The sequence below is a fragment of the Haematobia irritans genome, chromosome 1 (genome assembly GCF_050003625.1).
Source record: "Haematobia irritans isolate KBUSLIRL chromosome 1, ASM5000362v1, whole genome shotgun sequence".
Lineage (NCBI taxonomy): Eukaryota > Metazoa > Arthropoda > Insecta > Diptera > Muscidae > Haematobia > Haematobia irritans.
The window spans coordinates 252,189,202-252,208,501 of NC_134397.1; the positions used below are offsets into that span (position 1 = coordinate 252,189,202).

Here is a 19,300-nt window from a genome sequence, read left to right on the forward strand (position 1 = left end):
TATTTCTATAAAAAATTTTGTCTAGATTTTATATCTACAAAAATTCTTCTCGAAAATTTATTTCTATAGAAAATTGTGTCAAAATTATATTTCTACAGGAAATTTTTGCCAAAATTTTATTTCAATAGAAAATTTTGCCACAATTTTATTTCTATAGAAAATTTCGTCAAAATTTCATTACTATAGAAAATTTAATTTTAAAAAAAATTTTGTCTAGATTTTATATCTACAAAAATTCTTCTCAAAATTTTATTTCTATAAAAAATATTTTGTCTAGATTTTAATCTACAAAAATTCTTCTCAAAATTTTATTTCTATAGAAAAGTTTGTCAAAATTTTATTTCTATAGAAAATTGTGCAAAAAAAAAAAAACGAGAACATATCCAAATAAGAACATGTAAGAAACACAATATATCAGTTGTGAATTACAAAAAAGAATGTGTAGCCCTATAAATAATATCAATATAATGCATTGCTTTTTAATATAGACTACTAAAGTTAAATTATTTATTTCTTATATGATTTGTTAACAATTTTCTTTCTTTCTAAAGTTAAAACCAAAAAATTAAAGTAACCTGAAAACAAGTACTTATATATGTATGTGGGTGTGTGTGTATATGTATCTCAAACTAATGCAATATTCTATAAACTAATTAAAGTAGAACGCACGATAATCTTTATATAGGAAATGTCTAATGTGCAAGTCCGAAATAGGAGTAATAGAGTTACATTAAAAGCGCGAAAAAAATAATAACTGGATGATAACAAAAGAATACATTAGGAAATCTTAAAAATTATGCAGAATTTCGTGAACGTGAAAAAAACATTTGTATATATTTTTAGCCAAACAAAAAATAAGAATTATTTAAAGATATAATTTACTTAAAAATAAATTGCTTGTCGTCGTCACACTACTTCACTCTGAATCATTTGAGCTTTAGATAAATCACCCACCAAGGTGTCAAGTAGAGCTCTTAGCTCTTGTTGGGCAAACTCTTGAGGCAGCGGCAGACGTTCCAAGGCGATTTTAATTATGAGACAAGGATTTAGTATGGGACACACGAGAAGGACACCACGAACTAAACATGCCAAATTTTGGGCAATTTCACTTTGACACAAACGATGCTTGGGTGTGGGGCAGGGTAGAAGATTGATGCGTGAACATAAATCAGCCAATTGGGGCTTAAGATTTTCCCAGCGGGCTTCAATATCGGCTTCGGTCTTTAATGACTTCAGAGATTTGAACTAAAAATAAAAGAAAAACTTAGAAAAAAATTCAATCCAATTGCTTTTGCAGACCATAATACCTTTTCGTTAATATCGATGAAATCCAAATAAATCTGACCCTGATTAGACCAATTGGGTACTTTTATGCTTTTATTCAAATCTGGTGTTTCAAATTGACTCAATAGATCATGTAAATAATCCAAATTATCTAAAAAACAAAAAGAATTTATATTAAAAACGTATCGACATTGACAGAAAAATCATTGCTTACCATTTATTACTGCATCAGGAGCTATGTGCTGGAATATAATATCATGAGCCAAAGACCATTGTTTTGCTTTAAGCAAATATTTAGCTTGTAAATGATAGCTTTGTATGGCACCCGCCTTCACCGCCTTAGCATAATCTATCCATTTTTCTGGTACACCCAAATTATTAATTACAAACTTTTCTCTATCGGTTAGGGCAACATCTTTCGATACGGTCACATAACGATAGAGAATATTTTGTACAGCCAATTCACGTTGATTCTTTTCTTTGATATGCAATAGCACAAATATGGCCCATTCCCATAAGCCATTATTTTCCAATTGTGAAGCAAAACCCACATGTAATTGTGATTCACTTAGCTCGGAGCAATGACGATAGCCCAAAGCTTCCAATGTTTGTAGTAATAACCAACTGAAAATAAATATGCAGAAAATATAGATAAGTATCCTTGTGTAAAATGATTTGCAAACTTAAGACAGTCTTCTCCAGGTGCTCTGAAATTACATTGAGAGATTATGCAAATAATCTAAGCTCGAAAATAAGTTTTAGTGTTATGGTCCTGGGTGTTTCTTGTTTATCTTCCCGATTTTTATACAGCAGGAGGATGTAATTTTTCGATGCAGTTCGTTATGCCACCATTCGTTTTTGGTGGGGTATAACAGTGGACTGGAGGAAGTACCCTCTCGAAACTTTTGATATCTTAACCAGAACTCCCCCACAAGAACTAGTGTTGACTACCGGATCTTACCAAATATCTGACCATTTATCTCCTTCTTCTTTGTATACCAAAATAATATGTCTTATTGGAAATGCCTGCATAATGTACAACAGCGCCTCTAGCGGATAGTAGCGCGGACAATAACAGCGAATTGAAATAGCCACCAATTACACAGAAAAAAATTTCACGAAAATTTTTCCAATTAAAAATTTAATAGAGTTTTAAAAAATATTCAATTAAAAATTTAATTGAATCAAAAAATTTTTTAATTGAAACAAAAATCAATGACAAAAATTAATAGTATCAATTAATTTTTTAATTGGATCAATTAATTTTTTCATTGATACTATCATTTCTGTGATTAATGACATTTCAATTAAAAAATTAATTGGATCAATTAATTTCGTGATTGAATCAGAAAAAAAAATTTTTTTGTGTAACCACCGATTCCAACATGATGTATATGTCTCAAGCACGGCTGTCACTCTAGCCAAAAATAATCTACCAACATTTGGAGCAAAATTTCACAAAAAAAAAAATTACCAAACAAAAAAATCTTATTTTGTCAAAAATGTATTTCTATAGAAAATTTTGTCAATATTTTATTTCTATAGAAAATTTTGTCAAAATTTTATTTCTATAGAAAATTTCAAAATTTTATTTCTATAGAAAATGTTGTCAAAATTTTATTTCTATATAATTTTTTTTTTTAAATTTTATTTCTATACACAATCTTGTCAAAATTTTATTTCTATAGAATATTTTGTCAAAATTTTATCTGTATAGAAAATTTTGTCAAAATTTTATTTCGATAGAAAATTTTGTCAAAATTTTATTGCTATAGAAAATTTTGTCAAAATTTTATTTCTATAGAAAATTTTGTCAAAATTTTATTTCTATAGAAAATTTTGTCAAAATTTTATTTCTATAGAAAATTTTGTCAAAATTGTATTTCTATATAAAATTTTTTCAAAATTTTATTTCTATAGAATATTTTGTCAAAATTTTATCTGTATAGAAAATTTTGTCAAAATTTTATTTCGATAGAAAATTTTGTCAAAATTGTATTTCTATAGAAAATTTTGTCAAAATGTTATTTCTATAGAAAATTTTGTCAATAATTTATTTCTATAGAAAATTTTGTCAAATTTTTATTTCTATAGAAAATTTTGTCAAAATTTTATTTCTATAGAAAATTTTGTCAAAATTGTATTTCTATATAAAATTTTTTCAAAATTTTATTTCTATACAAAATCTTGTCAAAATTTTATTCCTATAGAATATTTTGTCAAAATTTTATCTGTATAGAAAATTTTGTCAAAATTTTATTTCGATAGAAAATTTTGTCAAAATTTTATTTCTATAGAAAATTTTGTCAAAATGTTATTTCTTTACAAAATTTTGTCAATAATTTATTTCTATAGAAAATTTTGTCAAAATTTTATTTCTATAGAAAATTTCGTCAAAATTTTATCTGTGTAGAAACTTTTATTTCTATAGAAAATTTTGTAAAAATTTTATTTCTATGGAAAATTTTGTCAAAATTTTATTTCTATAGAAAATTTTGTCAAAATGTTATTTTTTTTTTGGAAAAGTTTGGCAAAGATTTATTTTTATAGAAAATTTTGTAAAAAATTTACTATTTTTTTTTATAAAAATAACAAATTGAAAATTTTGTCAAAAATTTATTTTTAAAGAAAATTAAAAAAAAAAATATTTTTAATTAAAAATTTGGTCAAAATTTTATTTTTATAGAAAATTTGGTCAAAATGTTATTTTCGATAGAAAATTTGATCAAAACTATATTTCTATAAAAAATTTTTCTAGATTTGATTCCTACAGAAAATTTTCACAAAATTTTATTTCTATAGAGAATTTTCTCAAAATTTTATTTCTATAGAAAATTTTTTCAAATTTTTATTTCTATAGAAAATGTTCTCAAATTTCTATTGAAAATTTTGTGAGTTTTTGATGGAGAGGAATATTTTGCAAAATCTACCAAAACATGAAAAATTCTACCAAACCGTAAAAAATCTACCATTTTTGGTAGAATTGTACCAACTGTGGCAACCGTGGTCTCAAGGCCAATTTTCACCATGAACGATGGCTATATCTACACGCCATATTTATCATGGCTATATCTACACGCCATGTTTTCTGCGCCATAAGCTCAATATAACATGTCTTATTGGAAACGCCTGCATAATATACGACAGCGCCTCAAGTGGAGAGTAGGGTGAGCAATAACAGATACAACGACAATATCACGTACACGCATACGGCAATCGATCGGTCAGTGGTGTACTATGCAGTGCCAGTGTGGACATCTAAAACAAGGCACACGCAGTTGAATAACATAACAGACCTGTCATAACGTTGCCCTTAAAATTGCGTTAGGATTTCTCGCAGTGCACCCCTGGATCACCTTAATGCGAAGACCAATATCATCCCAGTGTATAGACAAAAATTACATGTTGTCAATGCAGTACCTCTTGGTTTACTCTCGCAGTAGCCATTCATAACACCATTTCGTGGATTCTACGTGATTGGGAAGTCTGAGTTCATGCCATATTGTCAGCGCCAATTAACCATGGTGATGTACGCGAAGCTTCTCCCCCATTGTGACTGTCATGCCCTGTATCTCTAAATGGTGGTCAGTCGCGATCAGTGGTATGGGTCTGTATCACAAAGAACCATGGACAATGAATGCTATTCCGTCACCTGAATTCTTTTTTCTGTCCTGTCTTAGATCGGAGAAGCAGGATGATCTAGGGAGAGTTTAGTCTCCTGGAGCGCGGCAATGAAAATATCCTTTTTATCCATTAAATCTGTGATTTCTTTAATCTTCCTTGTCAGTCAATTGTAGTTCCACTGGAGGATCTTGAGGCCACTCAACTAGTTCTTATCATTTGATGGGGCTGTGGCGACCTGCCCGCTTGGCTGTGAGGCAGAATCTGCTAATAAGGAAGAGTCAATTATTGTCGTCGTGTGATGGCTATTATGGGTGGATGGTGGCTGCCAAGATTGTTGGGGTCTTTGCAGCAGGTTCCAACAGGTTGGTCTGAATGCCTGAGCATATCGGATGTTTAGAGATCTTGGAAATTAAACACCGTATCGGTTTGGCTGTCTTGGTTAATTTCCTTCCGTATGATCGACATGACTCTGAACCAGATATACTATTATTTGCGTATGGACTCGGACTAGTGTGTGATGATTGTGCAAGTGTTGTGGGATGTGATTAGCAGTCGCAATATGCGTCGACCACACGCGGAGCGGGCGCACAGTAGTCAGACACTTGAACGCATGGGTTTATTGTAATGCTTTCTTGTGTCCCGAACAACACAAGGGTACCCAATTGTGACATTCACTGCACATCACAGACTGGACACACCTTCTTCACTGGACCTGGATTGCTTTCAATGTCACCGGCACAAAGGGCCAGGAAGGAAAAAATTGTATTGTTATACATTCTTGAGTCCCGAGCAACCCATGTGTAACCAGTTGTGACATTTGCTGCACATCACAGACTGGACACACCTTCTTCACTGGTCCTCGATTGCTTTCAACGTCGCCGGCACAATGGCGGTGGAATCTGAGCAGACCGGCTGGCATACACTGCCCAGGAAGGAAAAAGGGATGGTGATGGGAAGGGAGTTGGGATAGGGAGTAGGTTTGGTAGTCATGCATACTTAAATTCCCATGGAGGTGTTGTAGAGTCAACTATTGTCGGTGGATGCTGAGATTGCTGGGTCCTTCGTCAGCAGTTTCATATTCAGGGGTATATTGGTCTGAATTCCTGAGGCCTGAGAATCTCATGTGTGTCCATGTCTTGCATATGGAACACCGGATCGATTTGGCGGTCTTCGTGAATTTACTTTTGCAAGCTAAACATGACTTTTGATGACATATACTATTATTTTCGGACGAACTGGGACTAGTGTGTGATGATTGTGAAGGTGTAAGCTGCTGGGTGATGTGGGATTAGCAGTCACAATATGTGTCGACACCATTGGAGGCGGGTGCACACAAGTGAGAAACTTTAATGCAGGGGAGTATTGTCATACTTTCTTGAGTCCCGAGCAACGCTAGTGTACCCAGTTGGAAAATTGGCTGAACATTACAGAGTAACCTCCGCTCGTGATTGTTCGCTAACCGAATGGACACACTTACTACACTGGTCCTGGATTGCTTTCAATGTCGCCGGCATAAAGAAAGGGGATTCCGAGCAGCTTGGCCGGCAGACTCTGCCCAGGAAGGAAAAAGGTATGAGGATAGGGGTGGATTTGGGTAGTCATACACACTTTAATTCCTATGAAATTGTTATAGTCCTTGAACAAGGTGGTGTTCCTTGTGTCGACCCCGGTATGTAGGACAGATTGCAGTCAGGGTCGTAGCTGATATTGTTGGGCTTTACGGCATCAGGTTTCAACAAAATCAAGAGTATATCGGTCAGAATTCCGGAGGTCTACATATCTTCAATGATCCTAGATTGCTTTCAATGTCGCCAGAACAAAAACGTGGATTCTGAGCAGACCGGCCGGCAGTCACTGCCCATTAAGTGGAAGGGAATTGGGATAGCGAGTAGTCATACACACTTGAATTGTCATGAAGGTGTTACAGTCCTTGAACAAGGTTTAATGAGGGTCGTGGCTGATGTTGGTGGGTATTATGACGTCAGGTTCCAAAAAAAATTAAGGCTATATCGGTCAGAATTCCTGAGGTCTATGTGGAATTTTGAGAGAATAAACAGGGCGTACCTTGGCGGTGCACTGTCTTCCTCTTTTATAACATTTTCGTGGTAGTGGCTCTTCTACCACAATAATATCTCCATCGGAAAATCTATGGTCGTCACAGTGGTACAAGGATTAGCATGGTACAATGATTAGCATTACAAAGTTTCGTGGGTTCAATTCCAGTTTCGTGCGGACACCAAAAAGTTAACCGATGGATTATCCCATCTTAGTAATGCTTAGAAATCTTCTTCTCTAAGTGGTTTCACCGCAATTTAAAACTCCATTTGGACTCGGCTATAAAAGGAGGCCCCGGCTATAAAAGGAGGTGAGCTAACCATGGACTCGGACAGCACTCGGTGATAAGAGAGAAGTTCACCACTTTGGTAGCACAATGGTCTAAGCGATACTGACAATCCTCACCTAACTTCGGAGCTCCCGGACGTAATGCGCTGTCCACAATATAAGTTTTTCCGGACGGCATGTCTGTGTTTGTAAAGAATCTTACAGTGTATCCAATCGCTTGGAATTGTCACCGATGACAAAATAATCGATAAATGGGTTATCGATCACCTTAACAAGCAGCAGTATCGGTGTGGCCAATATCTTGTATATGTTTGATACGAGCACTGTCGTCCGGATAAACTTATAGTCTGGACGGCGCATAAGTAAAATAACGATAAATGTGTTATCGATCCCATAAACAAGCTGCAATAACGATTATGTCTTCGAGCATAACTTATAGTGTGACCAATATCTGGGATATGTTTGACACGAGAACAAATAGTTTTAATTCCTTTAAACTTTACCTCAAACGATAGTCCATGGGATCAGATGTATGCGTTGCAGGATTCAAAAGACTTTCCAAGGGATGGCTCCTCTTGGAAAATAACTGTAGCAAATGGTAACGTAAATCAAAAATTGTTTTACGTTCCTTATTACTGGCATTATTTTCCATATAGCCGGGTGTTGGTGGTAATGAAAAGAATTCTTCGGATTTAAATGATTTCTCATATGCCAACAAAGCATCGGTTATGGAAGAAGTAGGCGATGATAGATACCATAATTGAATCTGCAATGAAAAAACCAATAACAAAAAATCATAAAAAATTATTTACCATTTGCGCTTATTTCTCAAAATTATTATCCAACTCAATTTCATGAATCTTCATGAAAATTTTGCATAACTTACCGCCAACACTTTAATCCATTCAATTCCCTCCAATGTGTTTATAACACCATGCGATGAGGCCATCAATGATACACCAGCCACAAGCATATACATTTTAAGTCTTTCCACTTGTATAAATTGATCGGCTTTATCTGAATTCCAAGCGGCCAATTGGTCTTCCATCAGTTGCCGTACCGTGGGTCCCGATGACAATTGGGCCAATAGCAATGACATATTTGCATCATCATAGGAAAAAGCCAATTCACAAGCTTCTGTTACTTTATGACACATAATCAAATCCAACAAATGCTCCAAATAGGTATGCTTGGAAACACTACGTGTTAGCAGATCTTTATCGGTAAGAGTATTTTCCAACCATTCTGAGAGTAAATTTCGACGACACATTACCACGAAATGTGAGGTGGGATCACGACCTTCCATTTCCTCATGATCACCCCACAGGGCCAAACACAAAGACCACACAGATACATTGTATTCCTCCAATGGACCAAGATTGATAAGTTTTATGGCTTCATCCAAGTGCTTGACAATCAATTCGGTACCACCATCTGATTTTATATAAGGACATTCACTACCCTCAACATCTTGCTGTTGAGAGTTCCGCAATTGAATTTGTAAATGTTCGACTATACTCTCCTGGAAATTCTCATATGATTGGGTGGCAGAAATTTTAAGTTGTTGCAGTATGGTGCTGGAGAAATCATTGGTTCCTCGAGTTTTAAAGAGCACGGGGGATATATCAAGAAGATTTTTAGCTGTGAAATATGGGTAAATAATTTGAATAACTGCTTTAACTCATGACCTAAGGTTACTTACATTGTATTTCACGGTTGAGATTATTGCGTGTTGTTGGCACAATTAATGTGTTTTGTGGGCCAAATCCCATTTTGAATTTGTGACCATTGTGAAGACCTAAATCAGCTGGCCATTTAAACCTTAAAGGATATGCCAGGGATTTCATGAGAGGAGCTTGAACAGCTAAACTTTTGACTAGAGCTACTTTTGGCCTAACTATAAATGGTGCAATTTTTGTTACAACTTCAGGAGATTCATCCGATTCTGGCCTTGCTTTACGCTGAAAATTAAAAAAAAAACGCCAATTAAAATATTACATTATATTAAGCGTTCATAGATTTACCGTCACATCCTTGGCTCTAGATCCACTTATTATGGAGCCCGCCGAAGAGGCAGGAGCAGGCGGAGATGCCAAAACATTACCAAAATCAGCTTGACTTGAAGTCTCTGAAAGATGACCCCCCAAACCAGCACTTTCTTTCCACAAAGATTGTGAAGAATCATACATGTCATGCATATGACGACCATATAATGAAGGTAAATTCCGATTGAAATCATGATGATGTTGATGCTGATTACCAAATTCTGAAATTTCTATAAGAGAAAAACAAAGAGTTAAACCCAATAAAGCCTTCTAAATACGAAAAAAAAACAATTTACCTGATTTATTATCATCATCGATAAAAAATGATGCCTTCATCAATTGCAATTTATGGGCATCAGTTCCCATTTCCTTAGCCAATGTAGTAGTTGGACTGGTTAATCCTGATTTATAACTTTTTTTGGGATATAAATTTTGTGAATCGAACATGGAAAAATCATTGCCATTATTCTGGAAATATTCTAGAAGATAAAGAATGGGAATTTTATTAGAAACCTAAACTGTATAACTAATTAAATAATATTTCTTAATTAGCGCCATCTATATGAGAATTCAAGAGTCAATAATGAAATTTTGGGATCTTCAAGCCAAATAAATAGGAAACGTATACCAGTGTTTTTTACAAAATGACAATAAAAAAAATAACAACAAGCAAAATATAATTAAATTAATTAATTTAAAAACAAAATTTTCTATAAAAATACAATTTTGACAAAATTTTCTATAAAATAAAATTTTGACAAAATTTACGATAGAAATAAAATTTTGACAAAATTTTCTATAGAAATAAAATTTTGCAAAAATTTTCTATAGAAATAAAATTTTGCACAAATTTACTATAGAAATAAAATTTTGTTAAATTTTCTCAAGAAATAAAATTTTGACAAAATTTACGATAGAAATAGAATTTTGACAAAATGTTCTATAGAAATAAAATTTTGCAAAAATTTTCTATAGAAATAAAATTTTGCAAAAATTTTCTATAGAAATAAAATTTTGCAAAAATTTTCTATAGAAATAAAATTTTGCAAAAATTTTCTATAGAAATAAAATTTTGCAAAAATTTTCTATAGAAATGAAATTTTGACAAAATTTTCTATAGACATGAAATTTTGACAAAATTTTCTATAGAAATAAAATTTTGCAAAAATTTTCTATAGAAATAAAATTTTGACAAAAATTTACTATAGAAGTAAAATTTTGATAAATTTTTCTAAAAAAATAAAATTTTGACAAAATTTACGATAGAAATAAAATTTTGACAAAAATTTCTATAGAAATAAAATTTTGCAAAAATTTACTATAGAAATAAAATTTTGCACACATTTTCTATAGAAATAAAATTTCGCAAAAATTTTCTATAGAAATAACATTTTGCAAAAATTCTCTATAGGAATAAAATTTTGAAGAAATTTTCTATAGGAATAAAATTTTGACAAAAATTTTTTATAGAAATAAAATTTTGACAAAAATTTTCTATAGAAATAAAATTTTGACAAAAATTTCTAGAGAAATAAAATTTTGAAAAAATTTTCTATAGAAATAAAATTTTGCAAAAAATTTCTATAGAAATAAAATTTAGCAAAAATTTTCTATAAAAATAAAATTTGGCAAAAATTGTCTATAGAAATAAAATTTTGCAAAAATTTTCTATAGAAATAAAATTTTGCAAAAATTTTCTATAGATATAAAATTTTCACAATATTTTCTATAGAAATAAAATTTTGCAAACATTTTCTATAGAAATAAAATTTTGCAAAATTTTTTTTATAGAAATAAAATTTTGCAAAAATAAAATTTTGTTAAATTTTCTAAAGAAATAAAATTTTGACAAAATTTACGATAGAAATAGAATTTTGACAAAATTTTCTATAGAAATACAATTTTGCAAAAATTTTATATAGAAATACAATTTTGCAGAAATTTTCTATAGAAATAAAATTTTGCAAAAATTTTCTATAGAAATAAAATTTTTACAAAATTTACTATAGAAATAAAATTTTGCAAAAATTTTCTATAGAAATAAAATTTTGCAAAAATTTTCTATAGAAATGAAATTTTGACAAAATTTTCTATAGACATGAAATTTTGACAAAATTTTCTATAGAAATAAAATTTTGCAAAAATTTTCTATAGAAATAAAATTTTGACAAAAATTTACTATAGAAGTAAAATTTTGATAAATTTTTCTAAAAAAATAAAATTTTGACAAAATTTACGATAGAAATAAAATTTTGACAAAAATTTCTATAGAAATAAAATTTTGCAAAAATTTACTATAGAAATAAAATTTTGCACACATTTTCTATAGAAATAAAATTTCGCAAAAATTTTCTATAGAAATAACATTTTGCAAAAATTCTCTATAGGAATAAAATTTTGAAGAAATTTTCTATAGGAATAAAATTTTGACAAAAATTTTTTATAGAAATAAAATTTTGACAAAAATTTTCTATAGAAATAAAATTTTGACAAAAATTTCTAGAGAAATAAAATTTTGAAAAAATTTTCTATAGAAATAAAATTTTGCAAAAAATTTCTATAGAAATAAAATTTAGCAAAAATTTTCTATAAAAATAAAATTTGGCAAAAATTGTCTATAGAAATAAAATTTTGCAAAAATTTTCTATAGAAATAAAATTTTGCAAAAATTTTCTATAGATATAAAATTTTCACAATATTTTCTATAGAAATAAAATTTTGCAAACATTTTCTATAGAAATAAAATTTTGCAAAATTTTTTTTATAGAAATAAAATTTTGCAAAAATAAAATTTTGTTAAATTTTCTAAAGAAATAAAATTTTGACAAAATTTACGATAGAAATAGAATTTTGACAAAATTTTCTATAGAAATACAATTTTGCAAAAATTTTATATAGAAATACAATTTTGCAGAAATTTTCTATAGAAATAAAATTTTGCAAAAATTTTCTATAGAAATAAAATTTTTACAAAATTTACTATAGAAATAAAATTTTGCAAAAATTTTCTATAGAAATAAAATTTTGAAAATAAATTACTATAGAAATAAAATTTTGCAAAAATTTTCTATAGAAATAAAATTTTGACAAAAATTTCTATAGAAATAAAATTTTGCAAAAATTTTCAATAGAATTAAAATTTTGCAAAAATTGTCTATAGCAATAAAATTTTGACAAAATTTTCTATAGAAATAAAATTTTGACAAAATTTTCTATAGAAATAAAATTTTGACAAAATTTTCTATAGAAATAAATTTTGAGAAAATTTTCTATAGAAATAAAATTTTGACAAAAATTTCTATAGACACAATTTTCTTAAAACTTCATATGTTTTCCATCAGTCAGTGTTAGTTTTTAAAAGGTCTTTTTAATCAAAATAAAAAATGAGCTCTAATTTTAATTTGTGGTCAATTTTCATGCTTCAGTTACATTTTGTTGTGGCTCATATTTTTGGACTTGTTTCATTTTGGTTTGGGGCTCATTTTCCTGGGGTCCATTTTCATTCCGCCGCTCTAATTCTGCTCTGGGGCCGATTTTTACACTTCAATTACAATTTGTTGGTGCCCATTTTCATGGGGTTCAATATAAAGCGTCAGCCCATATTTGGGACTCTGTTTCATTTGGGGTTTGAGGCCTATTTTCATACCGCCTTCATTTTAAGTATATGTCATTTGTCCGGAGTGGAAACAAGATGGTTATTTTTTGGTCTCAATATGTCAAGTTTCGTGCCCACAAAACAACATATTCTGGAAGTTTGCCAACAACTGCTCCAAAAGTAACAAAAGAAAGGTTTTTTTTGCATCGCATTGGTACTGGTGATAAAAAATGGATCGACTACTACAATCCCAATCGAAAAAAAATGATATGGTTGCCGCGGTCATGCCTCAAAATCGTCAGCAAAGCCGAATATTAATGGTAAGAAGCTTATGCTGTGTATTTGGTGTGGCGTACTATTAGCTGCAGCAACCGAATGAGCTTTGTGTGGAACTCAATTGATGTGTGATAGAGAATTGCGTGATAAACGGCCACAATATTTGGAAAGGCACGCCAAGGTGATTGATGCAGCACGATAACGCTCGGTAACACATTGCAAAACCCGTATAAACTAATTTGGATATACTGAAATGGGATGTCCTACTCCATCCACAGTATGGTCCAGATATTGGTCATTCAGATTACCACTTGTTTCGATCGATGACGCACGTACTGAGAGATAAGCATTTTCGTTCTTATGAGGAAGCCCAAAATTGCATACGGGGATTCAAACAAAGGATGAATTATTTTTTCGTAGCGGTATCCAGTGATGCCAAAGGTTTTTATCCCCAAAAATCCCCAACACAACAAGAAATCACTTTTAAAATACACCAGAAATGAAAATCGTTGAACCATCTTTATCATATCTATATTTATGGGATATATGGTCAGAATATATGCAGGGAAGCCGTCTACATTCAGAATCAAATCCCTCCCAAAATCATTTCCCAATAATAGAAAAATGTCTTGGGTAAGCAGTTTAAAGCTTATACACCTGCTTTCGTTTCTACCCATAAAACTCCATTTCTAATACTCTGGGACCTACTTCAATAAGAAAGATAAAAAAAAAATCCCCACAAAAATTCCCAAATTTCTAGAAATTTCCCAACTCAAAAATGTAGTCCCCCCATTCACGAAAGAAAATTTCCAATACAAGCAGTATCGAACGAACTCTCTGCCATTAAGATTATTTTTTATGTATTTGTTCATAATTTTCAAAATCAGATATAGGTGGCGCTACTGTCTTATATTGGCGCAAGTATTAATCTTCACACATAAGGATAATTATGATTATTAGTTTCATTCGACTACTTACGAGTTTTGTCCATAAGCATGAATTCAGCTGATTCATCCATTGGGAAAAATCCCACAGATGTTAAGGATTTTGGGTCCAAAGATCGAGCGGCATCTTCAGAAACCTTGAAAAAGAAAATGAATAAAAAGATTCAGTTGTTAATTGCTAAAAAATAATGCAAATGAATAGTCGAAGTTTAAATTATATAAAATGTGGCCAAATGCAATAAGATGAGCATCCAGATTTATATGTGAAATATAGATATTTTAGAACTTTATCCGATTCCAATAAATAGCCTACACAGAAAAAAATTTCACGAAAATTTTTCCAATTAAAATTTTAATTGAGTTTTAAAAAATATTCAATTAAAAATTTAATTGATTCAACAAATTTTTTAATTGAAACAAAAATCAATCACAAAAATTAATAGTATCAATTAATTTTTTAATTGGATCAATTAATTGACCTTCAATTAATTTTTTAATTGATACTATCATTTCTGTGATTGAAGACATTTCAATTAAAAAATTAATTGGATCAATTAATTTCGTGATTGAACCAGAAAATTTTTTTTGTGTGTATAAAAAATTATAGAATGTAATCCTCGAGTGAGATAGTGGGACTCCGAAACAAATATTCGTTTTTATCATAGAATAGAGACTAAATGCTCTATCTTTTACATATAAATCAGATGCCCAGTTTCCAATTTTTTTATCGAGGGTTATATCACAAAAAAATTTGTATTCATATATATCTCGATGTTTTTACATATAGATGGCGCTAAAACGAATGTTCATATACAGATTTATTTTCCCTCACATAAATCGAAATGCTATTTGTGCAATATATCAATAGTGAAAGTTGAAGAAATAATATATAAATACTTTGCTATGCTATAGCTAAGGAACTGTTTCCTTAAAAATAAATAAAACAAATCACATTTGACTTTTTTCAAATTTGAAACGCAAAGTCCACATTTTCGATTACTCCAAAGTTTGAGAATTTTGAAAATGACTTTCATAAAAATTTTAAGTATAACATTTTTCTATACTACTCACCTTTTGAGCATTTTTCAAAGCAGCCAATGTCATTTTGTCCTGACCATTAAGTGCGACGGCGGCCGCTGCAGCAGCACCACCTTGCTTAGCTGCCGCATCCATAGCAGCTCCTGCCATTTTTGCTTTCTTTGGATCCGTTGGCAATTCATCTTCCTCATCACTATCATTTAGTCCATATTTGGAGAAATGTTTCACACGAAATACCCAACTTCCCGTCTCGGGACGATATTCAATGAAACGAGTTTCATTCTTATCACAAACTCGTCTCAATTTTCCTTCCCAGTCCATTTCAGCCAAACGTTGGGCATCTTTAATAGGTTCATGTATACTCTTGTCCAAAGGCCAAACTTGATCAAGGGTAACTTGAGCTTCACGATTCAAACCATGACCAATGGGAGGTTTATTATCATCATCCGGATAGATAATAATCTCCTTGTTGCGAAAATGTACAATTTCATCCAAGTTTAATCCAGCCACATCCATTTCTTTGCCAAAGTAAACATTACCATAGCCCTCGCGTCCTATGGTAAAATTGGGAACAACACAAGAGCCATCTTCAGCTAGGTAGGATTTTAAATCATCCAATGAGGGTATGGTGTAGTACCTAACAAGAGAGTAGAAAATCTTTATTTATTTATTAACACAATCAAAGAAATGTGTTGCTACTTACCCCACCCTCTTTAAAGTTATTCCTGTAGGATGTTCTTCATATTCCGCTTGGGGATCTTCAATAATTATCGACTTATCTTCGGCATTATATGAACGACTGGACAATACACTCTCATTGGCATTACCACTTGTTTCACGTCTAGATATCATCGAAGTTGATTGATCTTCAAAGGGATTCTCTGGCACTGTAGATACAGACAGTCGATTTGCATATGTCTCCAAAGGTTTTCGTGGAACCAAGTCAGTTAATGTATTGTTGTGAGAAGATCCAGGTTCTACACCGGCATTCAAATTATGCTGACGCACTTTTTCCAAATTATTTGGATGTAACCAAGACTCACGGCGACTTGAGTCTAAGGCCGCATTGGCATTACCGGTTCCAGTGGGTGTACTTGAAGCATTTCCACTGCCTTCGGCTAACGTTGATTGTCTTTGTGGTGGGTCTGTTGGGATTGTACCTGAGAAGGAATCATTACGTACATCATTGCCCATACTATTATTGCCACTACCAGGCACAGATCGTTGCGGTGTATTATGTTGACTTCCTGTTGGAGTTTGCGTTCCACCACCAACCGTGGACAATGTCTGATTATTTTTAGGTTTTAATATCAAACGTTTGGCATTGGGTTTCAAACTGAAACTCTCTACACTGGCATCGAACTCTTCGAGGCCCTCGAATAATGCCTTTTTGGTCAGTGAGGATCCTATAGGTTTCACTCTCACCACACTTGGTGATGATTTGCTTGAGACTTTAAATTGATTATTCACATTGCCACTGTCCAGAATAGCCTTTTGTGCCGCTGGGTTTGTAGCTTTTGTGGGATCATTCTCTTCACTTCTCTTCAAGTCTTTAAAGATGGGATTGTCACCATATGGTGAAGTGACCTTAGATAAAATCTGTTGATGTATGGGTACTTGCTGTTGCTGTTGTGGGGTGCCAGGTAAACCACCCATTGTACCTAAAGTTCCTCCTAGGCTGGTTCCGAAACCACCGCCCAAAGTGTTATTTGTTCCAAATGCCGAAGTTCCACTTGTACCAAATAAACCCCCACCGGTGGTATTTTGTTGTCCACCCAAGGTTGTTCCGAAAAGTCCTCCTGGTTTAGCAGCATTGTTTCCAAAGAGAGAAGTCCCTCCAGTTCCCGAATTGAAATTCAATGGGGCGGCCGTTGAAGTCTGTGTGCCAAAAGCACCAAAGCCCGAAGTGGCTGGTTTATTTAGGCCCGAATTGAAAAGACCACCACTAGCTGCATTAGTGTTTTGCAATGAGAAATTTCCAAAGCCGGTATTTGCGGTAGAAGTTTGCCCAAATGCAGGAGCTGCTCCGAATCCAGTAGCCGGTTTGGCCCCAAACAAACCTCCACCTGCTGTACTGGTGGCCGTATTACCAAAGCCTCCAAATCCTGTGTTAGCCGTGGATACACCTCCCAGTCCAAAGGCTGGCTTATTGGGGTCGTTTGCTTGTTGGCCAAACAAGGATGGTTGTTGTTGCTGAGTGTTGGTTTGACCAAAAGCTGTTCCAAATCCTGTTGTAGTCTGGCCAAAAGCTGGAGCGGTGCTAGTTGCTGGATTTTGACCAAACATTGAAGGCTGTGCCGTTTGTCCAAAGGCCGGCTTAGCTCCAAAGGGATTCGAACTATCGGTTGTTGTGGCACCAAATCCAGTCGTTGCAGTGGCTCCAAATGGCTTAGCACCAAATGGCTGTGCGGCCGCTGCTCCAAACCCCGTAGTTGCTTGCTGGCCAAAAGCTCCAGTTGTTGCTCCAAAGAGACCTTTATTCTCTGTGGTCCCAGCTGCGGGTTGGCCAAAAAGTCCTGTCGTCGGCTGTGCGGTAGATCCAAAGAGACCAGTTCCTGTAGTAGGTTGGGCCGTAGCCCCAAAGCCAAAGCCACCAGTTGCCCCCGATTGAGGTCCTTTACGATTTGCCATATAATCTTCCATTCGCAATTCTTCCAATGACTTGCCTTCGTACTCCTTCATTGCCGTGATACAATGTTGTTTGGTATTCACATTATTCGCTTGGCCTCCTTTCATCAGAGTATCGGTTCCAATGGTTGGCATGTACTTAGCAATTGATGTGCCAGCATTGGCTGCTGCAGCTGCATTGGCCGGTTGACCAAAAGCCGAGGCGTTAGTGCTTCCAAAAACACTGGTTGTTGTAGGAGCTGCCTGGCCGAATCCAAAACCACTTGTACTTGTGGAAGCGGCTGGCTGCCCAAAAAGTGAGGTTGTAGGCTGGGCAGCCGTTTGACCAAATCCACCTAATCCTGCTGGTTTTACAGCGGCCCCAAAAGCTGAAGTGGCTGCCGGTTGTCCAAAGAGCGAAGTGGTGCCTGTTTGTTGCTGTGGGGCTCCAAAAATTGAAGAATTTTGTTGGGGTTGGTTGAAATCTGTAAATAATAATACAACTCATCAATATAATTCTCACATCAATTTTATTGCAAACTTACTTCCAAACGCTGGCTGGGTATTTGTTGTAGCTCCAAACGCCGACGAAGTACTAGCACCCCCAAATAAACCTGTCGATTGTGGCTGAGTTGCTGCTGTCGATCCGAACATAGAAGGCGCAGCCTGCTGCGTTCCAAATGCTGGAGCAGCTCCAAAAGCACTCGTAGCCGGCTTACCAAATGCACTTTGGCCAAACGGAGACGCGGTGGCGGCATTATTGAAGCTTCCAAAACCCGTAGTAGGGGTAGAGCCAAATGTGGGTTTCGCTCCACCGAACATATTTCTCGAAAAGAAACAACCACGAATATACTGCTTTTATAGATTTTTGTTTATGATTTGCGCGCTCAAATATTTATTGATCCCTCTTCGTTGTTTTTGTTTTCCGCGTATTTCACCAATTTGCACAACCAACCGTCGCACTAAAAATTTTACTTTACTAACACACCAAAATATTTTACTACTATTAACGATAACTACTCGACAGGAGCAGGGAACACTTTGCAGTCCAAATTATACCCAAAATATCCAAATTATACCAAATTCGTATTTTGTGAACTGCAATTTTTACAAGCTTCCTTCACACAATGTGGACTAGTGTTGGGAAAGTAACGAGTATTTGATTACTGACTAATTTTTTGGGTACTCGTTACAATTAAATGAGTATTCAATATCTTATTCCATACGTGGAAAGTCTGGCGGGGCCGACTATATTATACCCTGCACCACTTTGTAGATCCACATTTTCGATACCATATCAAATCCCTACAATGTGTTGGGTGCTATATATAAAGGTTTGTCCCAAATACATACATTTAAATATCACTTGATCTGGACAGAATTTACCCTGCCAGCATTTCAAAGATCCATTTTATCCTCACCGCTACCACAGACTACTAAGTGACACTGCAACAATCGCCAACTGTGATAGTATTTTGCCATCACTATTCGCATGAAAGTATTTTACCATCACTATTGTTACAAGAGCCACTTTATATTTTGTG

The 19,300-nt window shown here is 33.4% G+C and overlaps 1 protein-coding gene across 1 annotated transcript; it reads right to left on the reverse strand.

Annotated features, from left to right (window-relative positions):
* Positions 1-472: 472 nt before the first annotated feature.
* Positions 473-18,890, reverse strand: Nup98-96 (nuclear pore complex protein Nup98-96). The gene is made up of 12 exons (XM_075289355.1): positions 18,302-18,890; positions 15,853-18,241; positions 15,183-15,786; positions 14,146-14,248; positions 9,593-9,775; positions 9,276-9,526; positions 8,954-9,212; positions 8,138-8,892; positions 7,755-8,017; positions 1,499-1,908; positions 1,308-1,435; positions 473-1,245 (listed from the first exon to the last, which is right to left on the reverse strand). The coding sequence occupies exons 1-12, from the start codon at positions 18,576-18,578 to the stop codon at positions 907-909; spliced, it is 5,961 nt and encodes a 1,986-aa protein (XP_075145470.1). The 5' UTR covers positions 18,579-18,890; the 3' UTR covers positions 473-906.
* Between the last annotated feature and the right edge of the window lie 410 nt (positions 18,891-19,300).